The sequence below is a fragment of the Anabrus simplex genome, chromosome 1, assembly GCF_040414725.1.
Source record: "Anabrus simplex isolate iqAnaSimp1 chromosome 1, ASM4041472v1, whole genome shotgun sequence".
NCBI classification, from domain to species: Eukaryota; Metazoa; Arthropoda; class Insecta; order Orthoptera; family Tettigoniidae; genus Anabrus; species Anabrus simplex.
The window spans coordinates 1,081,222,011-1,081,237,712 of NC_090265.1; the positions used below are offsets into that span (position 1 = coordinate 1,081,222,011).

The 15,702-nt window shown below is 40.5% G+C and overlaps 1 protein-coding gene across 1 annotated transcript in view; it reads left to right on the forward strand.

Moving 5' to 3' along the window:
• The first annotated feature begins 1,049 nt into the window (after nt 1–1,049).
• Aldh (Aldehyde dehydrogenase) overlaps nt 1,050–15,702 on the forward strand; it is an 81,704-nt gene continuing 67,051 nt past the window's right edge. Inside the window, exons 1-2 of the mRNA XM_067137211.2 lie at nt 1,050–1,358; nt 11,896–12,000. Coding sequence (XP_066993312.2) covers nt 1,245–1,358; nt 11,896–12,000 — 219 coding nt within the window. The 5' untranslated portion in view covers nt 1,050–1,244. The remainder of the gene's footprint in view (nt 1,359–11,895; nt 12,001–15,702) is intronic.

A 15,702-nucleotide genomic window follows, 5' to 3' on the forward strand; every position in this document is an offset into this window, starting at 1 on the left:
GGAAGTGACAACTAGGAAACCACGGAATACCATATTCAGGACAGCCGACAGTTGGGTTTGAACCTACTCGCCTCCCGAACGCAGTCTCACCATAGCGATCAATTCGGTGGTGTAGACTTTTTTTAAAGCTTTTATTCCGGGCCTCTCTCAGGCCAAGAGATGAGCTGTGGTGACTTAAGGCGACGTTGATTAATTGATTGCGTAGGTCTTTGTGAAGCGTAATCCTCCCTCCCGCATGTCATCCTGAAGACAGTCCGGCTCCATGGCTAAATGGTTAGCGTGCTGCCCTTTGGTCCAGAGGGTTCCGGCTTCGATTTCCGGCCGGGTCGGAGATGTTAACCTTAAATGGTTAATTCCCTTGGCTCGGGACTGTGCGTTCGGGCTGTCCCCAACATTCCTGCAACTCACACACCACACATAACACTATCTTCCACCACAATAACACGCACTTGCCTACACATGGCACATGCCTCCCACCCTCATCGGAGGATCTGCCTTACAAGGGCTACACCCAGCTTGACATAGCCACACGAAATTATTATTATTATTATTATTATCCTGAAGGCAGTCAAACTTCATTTCACCTAGTATTTCTCCTTCATTTTTTTTTCAAAGGAAAGTTTCTTTCTCGTACGTGAGCCGAAAATATAGACTATTTCACAACAGCAGAGAAGTACCGGTACCGGTACCGAAATAAAATCGGGCCAGCTAGGAAGACAGCCGGTGAGGGGAAAAGTGCGAGTGAGAACGCAGAGCCGTGAGAGCGAGAACGCCGACTTCCCCTTCTCGCTCGGTGTTGTGGCGACGTACAGTAGACCGATATATTTGTTATAACTGATATGTAACAGTGTAAAACAGATTTTCAGTTAGTGGAATTCCCTTCCAGCTGTAAATTATAGACATATCTAGCCGAAGTGAATGTATTTAGAAGTGTTACAATGATAATCAGGTTTGTTTGTATGGTAGATGTTGATTTGGCATCACTGGACCACCTCACTCGCATGGTGGGGATGGGGAGCAGTGGGATGGGAAGCGAAGCGGCATGTAAACAAGGCGGCCTTGGACGTCTGTAAGTTGCGCTCTTGTTTGACCTTGTCTTGGCGATAGGTGCTGTGAGTTGGCCGGAAATTTATCAGTTCATGACGGTTCATATTCTCTTTGCGGTTCATCCACTCTAACTGTTCATAGGAGCTGGTGTCTGGGGATCGTTGACGACCAGCTGATTGCTCGATAAATTCCACAGAATGTCAATGTTGCGTGTTCTTTTACGATCAGGAGTATCACAGGTGCAGAGAGCATGCATGTCAACAGCTGCATTGCCGGCTCCCAAAGCAAATCCCGAGATTCTTTACACTGGGGTAAGTTAGTTACAGTTCTTTAAATGGCCATTAAACACTGTGCGTTTGGGGGCCACACGATATCACAGCATTGAATATGTTTTCTGTAATATTTAATAATAATAATGCAAAAAATACGAATTGGAGATTCACACTTGAATGTGTTAATAAATTTACCAATTCTGGTCTCGCACAGTTAACTAAATCTAAATATTAGTCATCTGAAACGGGATTCGATTTTTGCAGATTGGAACTTAAAAAAAAAAAGGCATGTTACCAACTAATTCATGTAGCCTACTGACAGGGGTGTAGCCAATGCGGGGGGGGGGGGGGTTACTGGGGGTTAGAGACCACCACCCTCCAACCGATAGAATTTTTTTACATACGTACATTATCATTACGGACTGTTATGCATTTCAGCGTTCTCTCCTAGGTAACCTATCCTCCATTCGCCTCACATGACCCCCCAACCACCACCACCGAGGCCGGTTTATGTGTACAGCTTCATCCATCGAGTTCATTCCTAAATTAGCCTTATCTCCTCCTGCCATTGTTCCCACCTGTTTGTACCAGCAATCATTCTCGCTACTTTCATGTCTGTTACTTCTAACTTATGAATAAGATATCCTGAGTCCACCCAACTTTCGCTCCTGTAAAGCAAAGTTGGTCTGAAAACAGACCGATGTAAAGATAGTTTTGTCTGGGAGCTGACTTCCTTCTTAGAGAATACTGCTGATCGCAACTGCGAGCTCACTGCATTGGCTTTACTGCACCTTGATTCAATCTCACTTACTATATTACCATCCTGGGAGAACACACAACCTAAATACTTGAAATTATCTACCTGTTCTAGCTTTGTATCAGCAATCGGACATTCAGTTCTGTTGAATTCTTACCTACTGACATCAGTTTAGTCTTCGAAAGGCTGATTTTCATACCATTCTCATTGCACCTATTTTCAAGTTCCAAGCTATTAGACTGCAGGCTTTCGGCACAATCTGCCATTAAGACCAAGTCGTCAGCATAGGCCAGACTGCTTACTACATTTCCACCTAACAGAATCCCTTCCTGCCATTTTATACCTTTCAGCAGATGATCCATGTAAACTCTGAACAGCAAAGGTGAAAGATTACAGCCTTGTCTAACCCCTGTAAGTACCCTGAACCAAGAACTCATTCTGCCATCAATTCTCACTGAAGCCCAATTGTCAACATAAATGCCTTTGATTGATTTTAATAATCTACCTTTAATTTCACAGTCCCCCAGTATGGCGAACATCTTTTCAATCGGTACCCTGTCATGTGCTTTCTGTAGATCTACGAAACATAAACACAACTGCCTATTCCTCTCGTAGCATTTTTCAGTTACCTGGCACATACTGAAAATCTGATCCTTACAGCCCCTCTGTGGTCTGAAACCACACTTGTTTTCATCCAACTTCCTCTCAACTACAGATCGCACCCTCCCTTCCAAGATGCCAGTGAATACTTTGCCTGGTATACTAATCGATGAGATACCTCGATAGTTGTTGCAATCCTTCCTGTTCCCTTGCTTATAGATAGGTGCAATTACTGCTTTCTACTTTCTTTCTTCCATAAGCCCTGTTAATATTGATACCTCCCCATCGAATTCTATTTCGTTCGTCAAGTTGTTTCCGAGGAGTCCCTCGCCTTTCAAATTGGAGTGGGACTCCGTTACTCCCATAGGTCCGAGGCTTGCTTAAAATGTTCTGAGCTGGATAAATTCTTGAAGCAGGATGCGACCCTGCTTACACATAGTCCAAGTGAGGATCTCTCCTCTAACGGGTTATGGACCACCGGTGGATTGTATAGTCCTAGCCGCCTGAGTACAAGGAGGGCCATGACTCCGAATATATCCGAGATGCCCACTCCCATTCCATATCAACTGGTATCCTGACTCTCAGGACCACTTACTAGGCCACTCAGCCGTTGCCCATGGTTCACGAACTAGGACGGGACTACAGTAACCCACACCATGAACAACAGACATTTTAAAAAGAAAATAAATAGAAACGGGCAATAAACAAGTGAAAGTCGATTCAGTGGGTTGTTTCTTTTGAGCATTCACAGAGATATAATTGTAAAACCAACAGATCTCTTGAATCCATTTTCTAAGAAGCCTCGAAAGTTGGATTTTAGATTGTAAGTTAATCTGAATATATCATTCACCGTAAAACTATTCACCTTTTGTAGTGTACTGTTATTACAATCTGAATATCAACATAATTTACTTGTATCAGTATCATAATGATACACATGTATGTGCGCGCAAGCACACTTCATTATGTCCTATCATCATTTTGTAACTATAATCCTCACTATCGGTCAGTTCTGGCTACGCCACTGTTTACTGGTATGATATGCTTAGTTGCATCAGTACAGACTACAGTGCTATTCTCACATCATTGAATTATATTGCACACATTTGTTAGTAATTTTATCTGTATTGTATTTTGGACTTCTTTTTGGTCCAGAAATCAGAAACTTCTCCACCTGTATTGTAAGTTAAATGCAGTATGAGACAGGCGAATTATTATTATTGTACTGTTATGTAAATGATATGAATAAAGAAGTGGAATCACACATAAGGCTATTTGCAGATGATGTTTTACTATTTAGAATAGTAAATGAGTTGCAGGATTGTGAGCGACAGCAGGGAGACCTAGACATTTTTGTGAGACAGACAGCGGACAATGGTATGATGGTAAACAGGATGAAAAGTTAGGTAGTAAATTTCACCAAGAGGAAAACTACTCTCAGTTTTAATTACTGTGTTGATGTGGTGATAGTACCTCATGGGGATCACTGTAAGTACCTAGGTGTTAAGTTAATATAAGGAATGATTGGGGTAATCACATTAACGAAGTTGTTAAGAAAGTTTGCAGATGTCTTCAAATGCTTATGAGGGTATTTAGGGGTGATAGTAAGGATGTAAAGGAGAGGGTGTAAAAGTCTCTGGTAAAACTTCTATTACCGAGCCAGTTATCCGTGCGGTTAGGGACGCACAACCGTGACCTTGCATTCGGGAGATAGTGGGTTCAAACCACACTGTCGGCAGCTCTGAAGATGGTTTTCTGTGGTTTCCCATTTTTACACCGGGCAGATGCTGGGTCTGTACCTTAATTACAGCTATGGTTGTTTCCTCCCCAGTTCTATCCCTTTGTTGCCATAAGACCTACAGTATCTGTGTTGGTGTGACCTAAAGCAACTTGTAAAAAAAAAAAAAAAAAAAAGAGGAAAGGAATTAGGGTATAGTTCCAGTGTATGGGGACCCATGCCAAGACTACTTGATACAAGAACTGGAAAAGATCCAAAGGAAACCAGCAAGATTTGTTCTTCCAACAAAGGAGTAGTGTTATAAAAATGTTGCAAAGTTTGGGCTAGGAAGGCTTGGGAATAAGTAGACGAGATGCTAGATAGCTAGATGCTATGTTAGATAGATGAATGTCTTTATTGACTTCATCGGAGCTTTCAAAACTAGGAAAGATTATAATATGAAGTTAGAATTCAAGAGGTCGGCAAGTATTCATTTATAGGATGATGAGTAAGGGATTGTAATAATTTATCAAGGGAAATGTTTGATCGGTTTCCAAGTTCTTTGAAAACTTTTACAAAAAGGCTAGGTTGACAATTGATAGGGAATCTGCCACCTGGACGACAGCCCTAAATGCAAATCATTGATTGATTGATTGACTGATTGATGGAATTGTTCATTTTAGTAAATAGTTTAAATACCTAAGCTCTGTCAGTATTGCACGACACTCAGTGGCATATTTATTCTAATTAAAAATTAAGTTATTCTGAAGCATGCTAAACCATGATAGTGTCAACAGATGTCCGTATTGGCAGTTTGTAAACCTAACACCATATTATATGCACATTTTGAATGAGATAAGTAGCCTATACCAGTTAAAAATAAATTTTAAGAAGTAGCTATAATTTCTGTAATTTCTGTATATTTACTCCTGATGCTGGCACATTACTAAAGAATAGACATTCCCATGTAAACAACAGTGTATGCGCCATTGTGTTTTAGGTAAATGTTTTGGGGGAGAGTGTCTGTACTAATTCTACGTCTGATTGGAACATTTTGCAGAAAGTAGGGGTTACAATGCAGAAGCTCTTAATTGTTGTTAGAGATTCATTAAGGTACTATACAAGTAACAAGTTGGGGTGCAAAAATACTGCATTCCTGCACACTTACCAGAGATGTAAAACACCCAGAGTAGAAATGGCTTGGAAATAACGTAAATGATTTAAAAACCAAAGGTGTGATCATGGATCACACCAGGAGCAAGAACCCTGACATTGTGAAGTGGCTAGATATGATGTTAGCCATTTTGAATACTTGGGATTAGTTATTATCAGTACAGGAGATTGTGAACCTGAAATCCACTGATGTATTGTGATAGCAAAGAGCTAAATTGTGAAACCAGTCCATGTATGGAAAGACATCACATTGCCATTAACACCAAAATCAGACTTCTCCAAACATTGACCTTCTCTATCGCCACCTATGGTGGTGAAACAGGGACCATTGAGGAGGCTGACTGCTAGCGCCTTGACGCCATGGAAATGTGTTGTTATAGACTGCTGCTTTGAATATCCTGGACAGCATGTTGCTGCACTGAATCAGTATTGCGACATACTGTCCAGGATATAGCCAGAGAACGAGAGGTGTTCGAGAAACTTGTAGAGGGAAAAGTTGACGGTCGTTGACCAAGAGGATGAGCACCAACTTGATGGGTGGACCAAATGAAGAGTATGATTAGACAGAACACACATGCGTCTGTCCATCTTGCCCAAGACAAGGACGCTTGAAAACAAGTCATAACTTACTATGACTTGCCACACGATACCGCTTTACCCTTTCGGAAGGTGGGACTGAAAAAAAAGAGAAAACATTTCAGGTCACTTGCTGGGGTAAAAGGACCAAAGGAGTCTGTAGTTCTTGAATAAATTCTAGTGAGTAAGCAATACATATTCAGAACAAAGTTCTTCTACTTGAATTTATAAATAACAGGTTGTCTAATGAATACTTGTATGTCCATGTTAGAAACGATTTTGTAGAACATACCATAGGACCGAGGCAACTAACCTGCAATATGTCACTTATCTCCACTGTACCCTGCAGTCTTATGTTTGTGTAGTTTAACTGTATCTCTGTTGTTCTTACAATTATGATTTTTTTTCTTTTGTAGATTATAGGGCTTATTAGCTTATTCTGTTTTTACATGAACGACTGTTATATTTCAAGCACCACTGATCTCCTTTTATGGCTGCTGTTCGGGTGGCAGATGCTCCTTCAATTGTTTACCTAATGATTTCAAAGAAGTTGGAAATTTATTGAACCTCTCCCTCTTGTATTCCAATTTTAACTTCATTTGATGATATTTCCTACTTTTAAAAACTCATTTCAAGCCTATTTGTCTACTAACGTCTCTCTATGCTATTTCTCCCCTGACAGCTCGGAACATACCATTTATGATATAGATGTTGATTCCCATAGGGAACCTGAAATATTTGTCCCGAATGAGTAAATTTATAATACCAATATAAATGGTCTGTTACTGGCCATTATAAATATTTCCAGCTAACTCATTCCTGTTTGACAGCATTTCGCCCCAGTGTGCTAAATTGGGCTCATCAATTGGTACACCCACCAAGACGCATGACTAGTGCATACCGAGGAGGCTTCATTCATTCAAATAGTTATTTCATTCCTGCCCGGTAAACATGTAGCTCTTTGGCCAGTGAGTACATAAAAGTTGAATTTTGGAACACATACATAGAAGTATGTCTCGTACATACTGAAAACAAAACATAATCAAATACAGATTGAAACAGAGAAAATGTAAAACATAAACAAGTATAGAACAAGGAAATATTATGTGATTTCTTCCATGTCAGTCTATTTTTCATTGATTTCGGTTGGCACACAAAGTATAAATGCACAACACATCGTACTGAGAGAGAAATGTCTTCAGTTCATCTTGACGTACGATACGAAAAACATTATGGTGGAAGCAGAAAGAAATGGACGAACACTAGTGAAACTATGAGGATGCGAAAAACACAGAATGATTGAAAATGAACACGGATAGAGATGACACTGGTAGTGTCGTAAAGCACTCAGACACAGATATTGGAGGCCGGTACCACTGCCACGAGGAGCACCATAATATCCAGTAAAAGAAAAGTTAGAATAAAAAGGCAGTGGGACAGAGGGGGAAGTTACGTGATAGGGGTGGGGAAAAGGTAAGAGATAGCAGGAGAGCGGTCATTATTAAGGATAGCGGTGGCAAGAGGTGAAAGGTTGAGGGCTTCTTTAATCGCAGAATGATTGATGGCTAGGGCAGATTGTAAGTATTTGAGACGAAGATCATGGACATGAGTAAGGATGGTGGGGAAAGAATAAAGAGGTTGGAAGTCAGCAGAAGGGGTGTCAAAGGGGAGATGGTATGCAATACGTATAGCATGTCTGTCAAGTTTAAGCAAGGTCACGTATTGTTGTTTGTCAGCTGTGAGCCAGGTTAATGAACTGTATGTTACGACAGGGCGGATAAAAGATTTATAAACTGTGAGGATTTGGGAAGGACGGAGGCCCCACATTTTACCAGTAAGAATACGGAGGGCTCGGAAGCGTTGAAGGGCACGTTTGTAGACTTGTGTTAAATGATGTTTCCAATGAAGGTTGTTCTGGAATTGAATACCAAGGTAGATTAGGGTATTAGTTTCTGTTAGTGGAATATTATACAACGTTAAAAGAACTCGGTGACGGGGTCTAGTGAGGCAGGATTTTTTCCGAAATACAATAAATTGGGTCTTGGTGTTGGGAGTTTATGGGGTTTTAGGAATAAGAGAAGATTGGCGTTACCCCAATGATCGGGGTACGCGCCTGTATAGAGAATGTAGGTGTAAATAATGCTAAGAAGATCAAAAAGAATAGGAGGGGCTTCTTGAATATGACGATATGAGATAGTATCTGAGCCAGGGGAGGTGTTTTTCCGATGTTTCAGGAAAAGCCGGATATCAATGGGTGTAATGGGAGCATTTAATGGATGAGTATAATCAACATGAGAAAAATGGAGGAATGAAGGTTGAAGTTCAGGGAGGGTAGGATCAGAGTAAGCAATGATTGTGGGTTCGTGAGGATGATGGAAATTAGGGGCGTGGGAGGGGGAAAACACAGTTTGATAATAGTCAGCGAAAAGATTAGCCTTGTCTTGGTCAGTTTGTGGATGATTGGGGGGATGTGTAATAGGGTAGCGAGGAAGAGGGTTGGTAGTTTTGGTTAGTTTTCGAAAAGTCGTCCAAAAACGTCGAGGGTCGTGATAATCAGCTAGCTCAGTACACTTGTCCATCCACATTTTACGTTTAATAGCTTTAATATATGAGCGCGCGTGGCGTAAAGTTCGGCGGTGTTGTTGAAGCCTAGTAGGGTCCTTGGTTCGAGTATATGCAGTAAAGTAGTCATGAGCTAGCTGCAATAAACAGAGAGCTTTGGGGGGTATAGGAGGTTTGGAGGGGTGGTAGGAGTGACGAGGAATATGAAGAGAATCTGCGGTAAGGATAGCTCGCTCTGTTTTAGAAATTAGGGCGAATAGAGTGGGAATATTAGTAGGCGGTACAGCATCACGGAGTAAGTTAGTGAGAGTAGTGCGATAAGCATTCCAATTAGTGTGATTGAAATGACGAGTAGGGGGGGGGCGAGGAGGGGGTAAGGTCTGACGGGGAAGAACACCAGGAAAGGTGAGAAGGGCTGGGGCATGATCGCTACCTATAGAAACGAGCTGCTGGATGGTGATAGATGTCGCAAGGGAGGGAGAATGAAGGAGGGCATCAGGGGTGGAATTATTGGCTGGGAGGGTGTGGAAAGGAAAATGGAAGCGCATGCCCCAGAGAGACGTACATAAATTAGTGAACTCGGAGATTTGAGTAGGGGTATATGAAGTAACATTAAGGTCTGCAACTATAATATATTCAGAAAATGTAGCGTCTATGTATTTAATGAAATCAGAGGGAATGAAAGGTTTAGACGGTATGTAGATAGTAGCTACTGTAATAGTTTTCTGAGGAGTAATTACTTCGAGTATTAGATATTCAGAGAAATTAGTAGGGAAGTGAAAGTAATGCTGAATAACAGTAAAATCCCGTCTGACGCCGATAGCCACGCCACCACGGCCTTGAGTCGGACGATCAGCGCGATAGAAAGTAAACCGGGGAAATTGAGGCATTTGGGCCGGCGTCAGAAATGTCTCATTCAGAACAAAAATATCCGGGGCATACAATGAAAGGGAGGTATCCAGCAGCGGCCGATTGGACTTAAGAGATCTTATGTTGGCATAGTAGAGCTTCAATACGCTAACGCATAAAGTGAACAGTACTTAGGGGGAAAAAATGCAAAATGCATTTTATTCCCCGAGTACGCCACGTCGACATGAGTGTTCAAAACCAATCGAGCCGCTAGCTGGATCTGATTTAGGATGTGTGGGCGATGGAAGGGGAGGACGTTCTGTAACACCATCGTAATAAAACGAATGATGTTTTCAGAACTCGGGGAGGGGAGGGAGGAGGAAGAGGCAGGGGTAGGTAGGTCTTGAGATTGAACAGGGACAACGGTTTCAGGATGATCAGGTTCAGGAGCAGGTTTGGAACGACATTTATAACTGAAAGCAGGATGATTTTGATTACAATTAACACACTTTGGATTCGACTTATTGGGACAAGCATGAGTAGGATGCTCCTCACGTGAACAGATGGCACATACCTCCGGATGAACACATGGTGTCCCTGGGGCGTGGTCGAACCTCTGGCACGTCCCGCAGCGGATCTTCTGAGGTGGTGATGTTCTGGAGGGTTCCACCCGATGGCGCCGGGCGTAGATCATGGCGCCGTCACGGAGCAGAGCGTCGAGACGTCGCGTGATAGAATGCAAACCAATGAAGTGGGTCCTTGAGCGTTTCGAATACGGATGACTCGGTAGATGTGGTGGCCCTCGAGTTGGAGTTGAGCAGCCACCTCATCGTCGGTGTAGTCTCGGTCGACTCCGTAAGCAACCACAGATAGAATTGTTGCTGGTCAGGTGGGCAGTGCAGGACGTTGTGCTGGACGCTGTGTGGTGACTTTAGTGGCCCGTGCATGTGTCCCCAGTTGATGAGCTCCGATGTTATTCGTGAAGTGATGGTAAAATGGTTGTCAGGTTTTAAGATTATAACCATCTCTCGTCCGTTGGATTTCAAGTTTATAATCCTGAAGATTGGGCATGAATTTTGCAATTAGTTGATAGATGCACCTGACGTTGGCCTTGGTGATGTCCAAATTTGTAAGCTTTATGAGATAGAAAGGCGGTTGAACAGTTGGCTGGAGTGTTGGAGTAACAATACTGCGCTGGCGAATATTAGGTGGTATTGCTGGGTTTTGCGCCACCTGAGCATAACTACGTATATGTGCAGGCATGTACGGTGCAGGTTGGTCCAGCAGGTTGGGCAGTTGGTGGGCGGTCGATGGTCCAGGGCCCAGCAAATGAATCCCAAGGTCCGTTCCAGAAGATTCCAGACGAGCAATAGATCCCGGTGAGGTTTCGACAGAGCCTGGAGAACGTTGTATCAGGGATTGTGTCGGACAAATTCTTTTCCTTTCTCCATCAGGACTTCCCGAACCAGACTCCGATAAACGACGAGGTTGTTTTGTTTGAGTAGTTTCCATGTCCTTTGGGGGCGACCTGGGTGAACGTGATCCCGCAGGTGATGGCGGCGGTGAAGGAGTCATCGCGTAACTTCCAGAAACTTCCTGATATGTAGACGTAAGACTGTCGACGGGTAGAGATTCCGGTCCGATCATGTACTGTAGACTGAGTGTCCACCGAGGAGGCCACTGTGTAGGCTACTTGGAGCTACCTGCAGTGCCAATGCACTATGAGAGACTTTGTCTCTATTACCAAAAATTGATGCCTGCCTGGCCATCAGATGATATAGATGTTGATTCCCGTAGGGAATGTGAAATATTTGTCCCGAATGAATACATTTATAATAGCATTATAGTTGGTCCGTTATTGGACATTATAAATTTTGCAGCTCATTGTTGTTCACATTGTTTCCAACCATCCTGTATATGCCAAGTTCTGTACTAGGTTGGAAACTTTTTCTGTTGATGCTGATAAATATTCAGAAGAGTACTTGTATCTAGAAAGATGTCAAACAGGCTCATTTAGAATAATGTCTCTCATCCAGTGTACAAAGTTGTCTTCTTTTCCTTCTGGACACTTGCATAGCATAGGATTTTTAACTCCTTCTCTGCAGTTAACTCATACTTTCCAGTTAAGAATTTCAATAGTTAGATAGATAGATATCTTCTTTATTGGTGGCTAATTTAGGGCTCTGGGCACTTTCTTACACTGTTGTAGCAGAGGAAGAAGTACATGATGGTAGCCATGGTCTGTTTGTGTTCAGTAAATGATCATTTGGTTTTATTAGGCTATTTATTTTATTGTTATTGTAAATTATCTTTGCAGAGATGTATAATTTTTTATGTTTCAGATTTTCATCAACAATGAATGGCGTAAATCGTCATCTTCTAAAACTTTTGAAACTATTAATCCAGCAACTGGTCAAGTCATAGCAGAAGTTCAGGAGGGTGATCAGGTAGGTCTTTATCTATATACCTATCTAATCTATCTATCTGTCTATCTATCTATCATTAATGAGGCCATTCTGAGTTCCATGCAATGTCTCTCTGAAAGATAAGTATACTGATAACAATGGAAAATCTATAGAAATTTATATATATAAAATAACATGTCCTGACCGACCGACCGACCGACCGAGCCAAAACTACTGCACATAAAGAAATGAAATTTTAGGGATATATTCATATTAAGATGTAGGTGCTCGCTAAGAGAGTATTTTTGGATATTCCTTCGCTAAGGGGGTGAAAAGGGGGGTGAAATTTTAAAATGAGTGTATCTATATCTCAAAACTTTAAAAGTTTACAGATGTAAAAATTGGTATTTAGAATCTTCTTTAAAAATAAGGAAACACGTATTTTTTTGTTTTCAGAAAATCCCAATAGGAGGGGTGAAAAAGGGTGAAAATTGGTTAAAATGGGTTGAATGCCTTTAATCAGGATACCGATACTTATATCACAGAAACTGAAGATATTACAGACCTGAAAATTGGTACTTTTGATCTCTTTTAAAAATAAAGAGACATGTATTTTTTTTGTTTTTAAAAAATCCAATTAATGGGAGGGTGAAAAGGGGCTGAATTTTTAAAATGAGTGAATCTATATCTCCAAACTTTTAAAAAGTTTGCAAATGTAAAAATTGGTATTTAGAATCTTCATTAAAAATAAAGAAACACGTATTTTTTGTTTTCAGAAAATCGCAATAGGAGGAGTGAAAAGGGGTGAAAAAAGGGTTGAATGCCTTTAATGAGGCTACTTATATCTCAGAAACTGAAGATATTACAGACCTGAAAATTGGTGTTTGGGATCTCCTTTAAAAATAAAGAAACATGTATTTTTTTGTTTATGGGAAATCCAATTAATGGGTGGGGGGTAGTGAAAAGGGGGTGATTTTTTAAAATGAGTGTATCTATATCTCAAATTTTTTAAAGTTTATAGATGTAAAAATTGGTATTTAGAATCTCCTTTAAAAATAAAGAAACACGTATTCTTTAGTTTTCGGAAAATCCCAATAGGAAGGGTGTAAAAGGGTGAAAGAAGGGTTGAATGCCTTTAAGGGGGCTACTTATATCTCAGAAACTGAAGATATTACAGGCCTGAAAATTGGTGGTTGGGATCTCCTTTAAAAATACAGAAACACGTATTTTTTTGTTTTTGGAAAATCCAATTAATGGGGGGGGGGGGGGAGTGAAAAGGGGGTGATTTTTTAAAATGAGTGTATCTACATCTTAAAACTTTAAAATTTACAGATGTAAAAATTGGTACTTAGAATCTCCTTTAAAAATAAAGAAACACGTATTCTTTAGTTTTCGGAAAATCCCAATAGGAAGGGTGTAAAAGGGTGAATAATGGGTTGAATGCCTTTAATGAGGTTACTTATATCTCAGAAACTGAAGATATTACAGACCTGAAAATTGCTGTTTGGGATCTTCTTTAAAAATAAAGAAACACGAATTTTTTCGTTTTTGGAAAATCCAAATATTGGGGGTGAAAAGGGGGGGGGGGTGAATTTTTTTTAAATGAGTGAGTCTACATCTTAAAACTTTAAAATTTACAGATGTAAATATTGGTAGTTAGAATCTCCTCTAAAAAGAAAGGAACACGTGTTTTTTTGTTTCCTGTAAATCCCAATAGGAAAATCCAATTAATGGCGGTTAAACAGGAGTGACAAATTGGGGTGAATTTTTTGAAAGACAATATCTACAGAATATCTTAGAAACGTAAAATGTTACAGACGTAAAAAGTGGGTGTTTGTAATCTCCTGTAAATGTAAAGAAACAGGTGATTTATTTTTGGAAACTCCACTTACGGGGAACTCAAAAGGGGTGAAATTTTAAAATGAGGATTTTTACAGTATATCTAAAAAACTTAACATATTACAGAAGTGTAAAATGGTATTTTTTATCTCTATTAAACATAAAGAAACGTGTATTTTTGGTTTTCGGAAATACCACTTGGGTGGAGGGGGAGGGGGGTAAAAGTGACTGAAAATGGTGTTGAATTATTTTAATTAGGCTACTGATATCTCAAAAATGAAGATGTTACAGACGTGAAATTTGATATTTGCAATCTGCTTTAAAAGTAAAGAAACACGTATTCTCAGAAAATCCAATGAAGGGGGGGGGGGGGATAGAATTGAAAAATTAATTGATTTAATTGTATGAGAATACATACATCTAATAAAAACTAAAGTTGTTACAAACGTGAAAATTCGTATTTGGATCTCCTTTAAAAACAAAGAAAAACGCTTTTTTTGGGGGGGGGACCATCCTGGAGGGCAGGAGTGTAAAGGAGTTGAATTCCTTTCATGAGGACACATAAATCAAAAACTGAAGAAGTTAGAGTCGTGATAATTGGTATTTAGAAGATCCTTTACTATTAAAGAAACAAGTATTTTTTGCGGGAAAATTCATTTGGGGGGGGGGGGGGGTTTAGTGTGAAATGAAGTGAAAAAAGTAGATTATTTTTATGGGGATACTTATATCTCAAAACTGAAGGTAATAGACGTGAACATTGGTGTTTGGAATCTCCCTTAAACATTAAGAAACAAGCCTTCTTTTAATTTTTTTGGTTGGGGGGGGGGTTGTCGGTAAATAAACTTAACGGCGGTGGGGTGTAGAAGGAGGTGAGACCAATTGATTTTACTGTTATTAATGTACTTATAAGGATCCTCCATTGCTCAGGCGGCAGCGCGCCGGCCTCTCACAGCTGGGTTCCGTGGTTCAAATCCCGGTCACTCCATGTGACATTCGTGCTGGACAAAACGGAGGCGGGACATGTTTTTCTCCGGACACTCCGGTTTTCCCTGTCATCAGCCATTCCAGCAACACATAATAATAATAATAATAATAATAATAATAATAATAATAATAATAATAATGTTCCGGACCGTCGTCAAATGGGCGGACCGCGCTGGAAACGGCTCCTGGACGGGTAATGACTAAGAATGCAGTCCGGCCGCGGGTTCAGTGCCGCCAAGGCACCCAATATGACACCACGCCGGATCTCCTGAAGGATTTTATCCATGTTAAAAATGATTATAGGAAAAGATGGCAAAGATTTACGGACCCAACTGACCGGGAGGAATACCTGAGCCTAGCCCGGGAGGTACGAAATCGATTACTGGAAAGGAAGATTGAAAAATGGAGGAAACGTGCCGTAAAATAATAGAAAACGAGTCAGATCGGGAATTTTGGTGGATTCTTGCAGAAAATGAGTCAGATCGCGAATTTCGGCGGATTATATATCTAAAACAATAAGCATTCAATTATAAATTTCAGTATAATACCGTAGCGCAGCACGGGTATCTTGCTAGTTTTAAATATTTTTGTGAAAGGAAAGTACTGTACTAGGTGTAAGATTAGAAAGTTGACTAACAGCCTCCTGATATGGTTGTTTGCATAATATAATGGGAGTCCCCTTAAGTCAAACTCACCGCTTAGCATAGAACAGGGAAGGACAGTGAATAATAATAATAATAATAATAATAATAATAATAATAATAATAATAATAATAATAATATTCGTTTTATGTCCCACCAGTTACTTAATGGTATTCTGAAATGCCGAGGTGCCATAATTTTGTTTTGTTGGAATTTGTTTACGTGCCAGTAAATCTACTAATAATATGAGGCTGGAGTATTTGAGCACCTTACATGTAA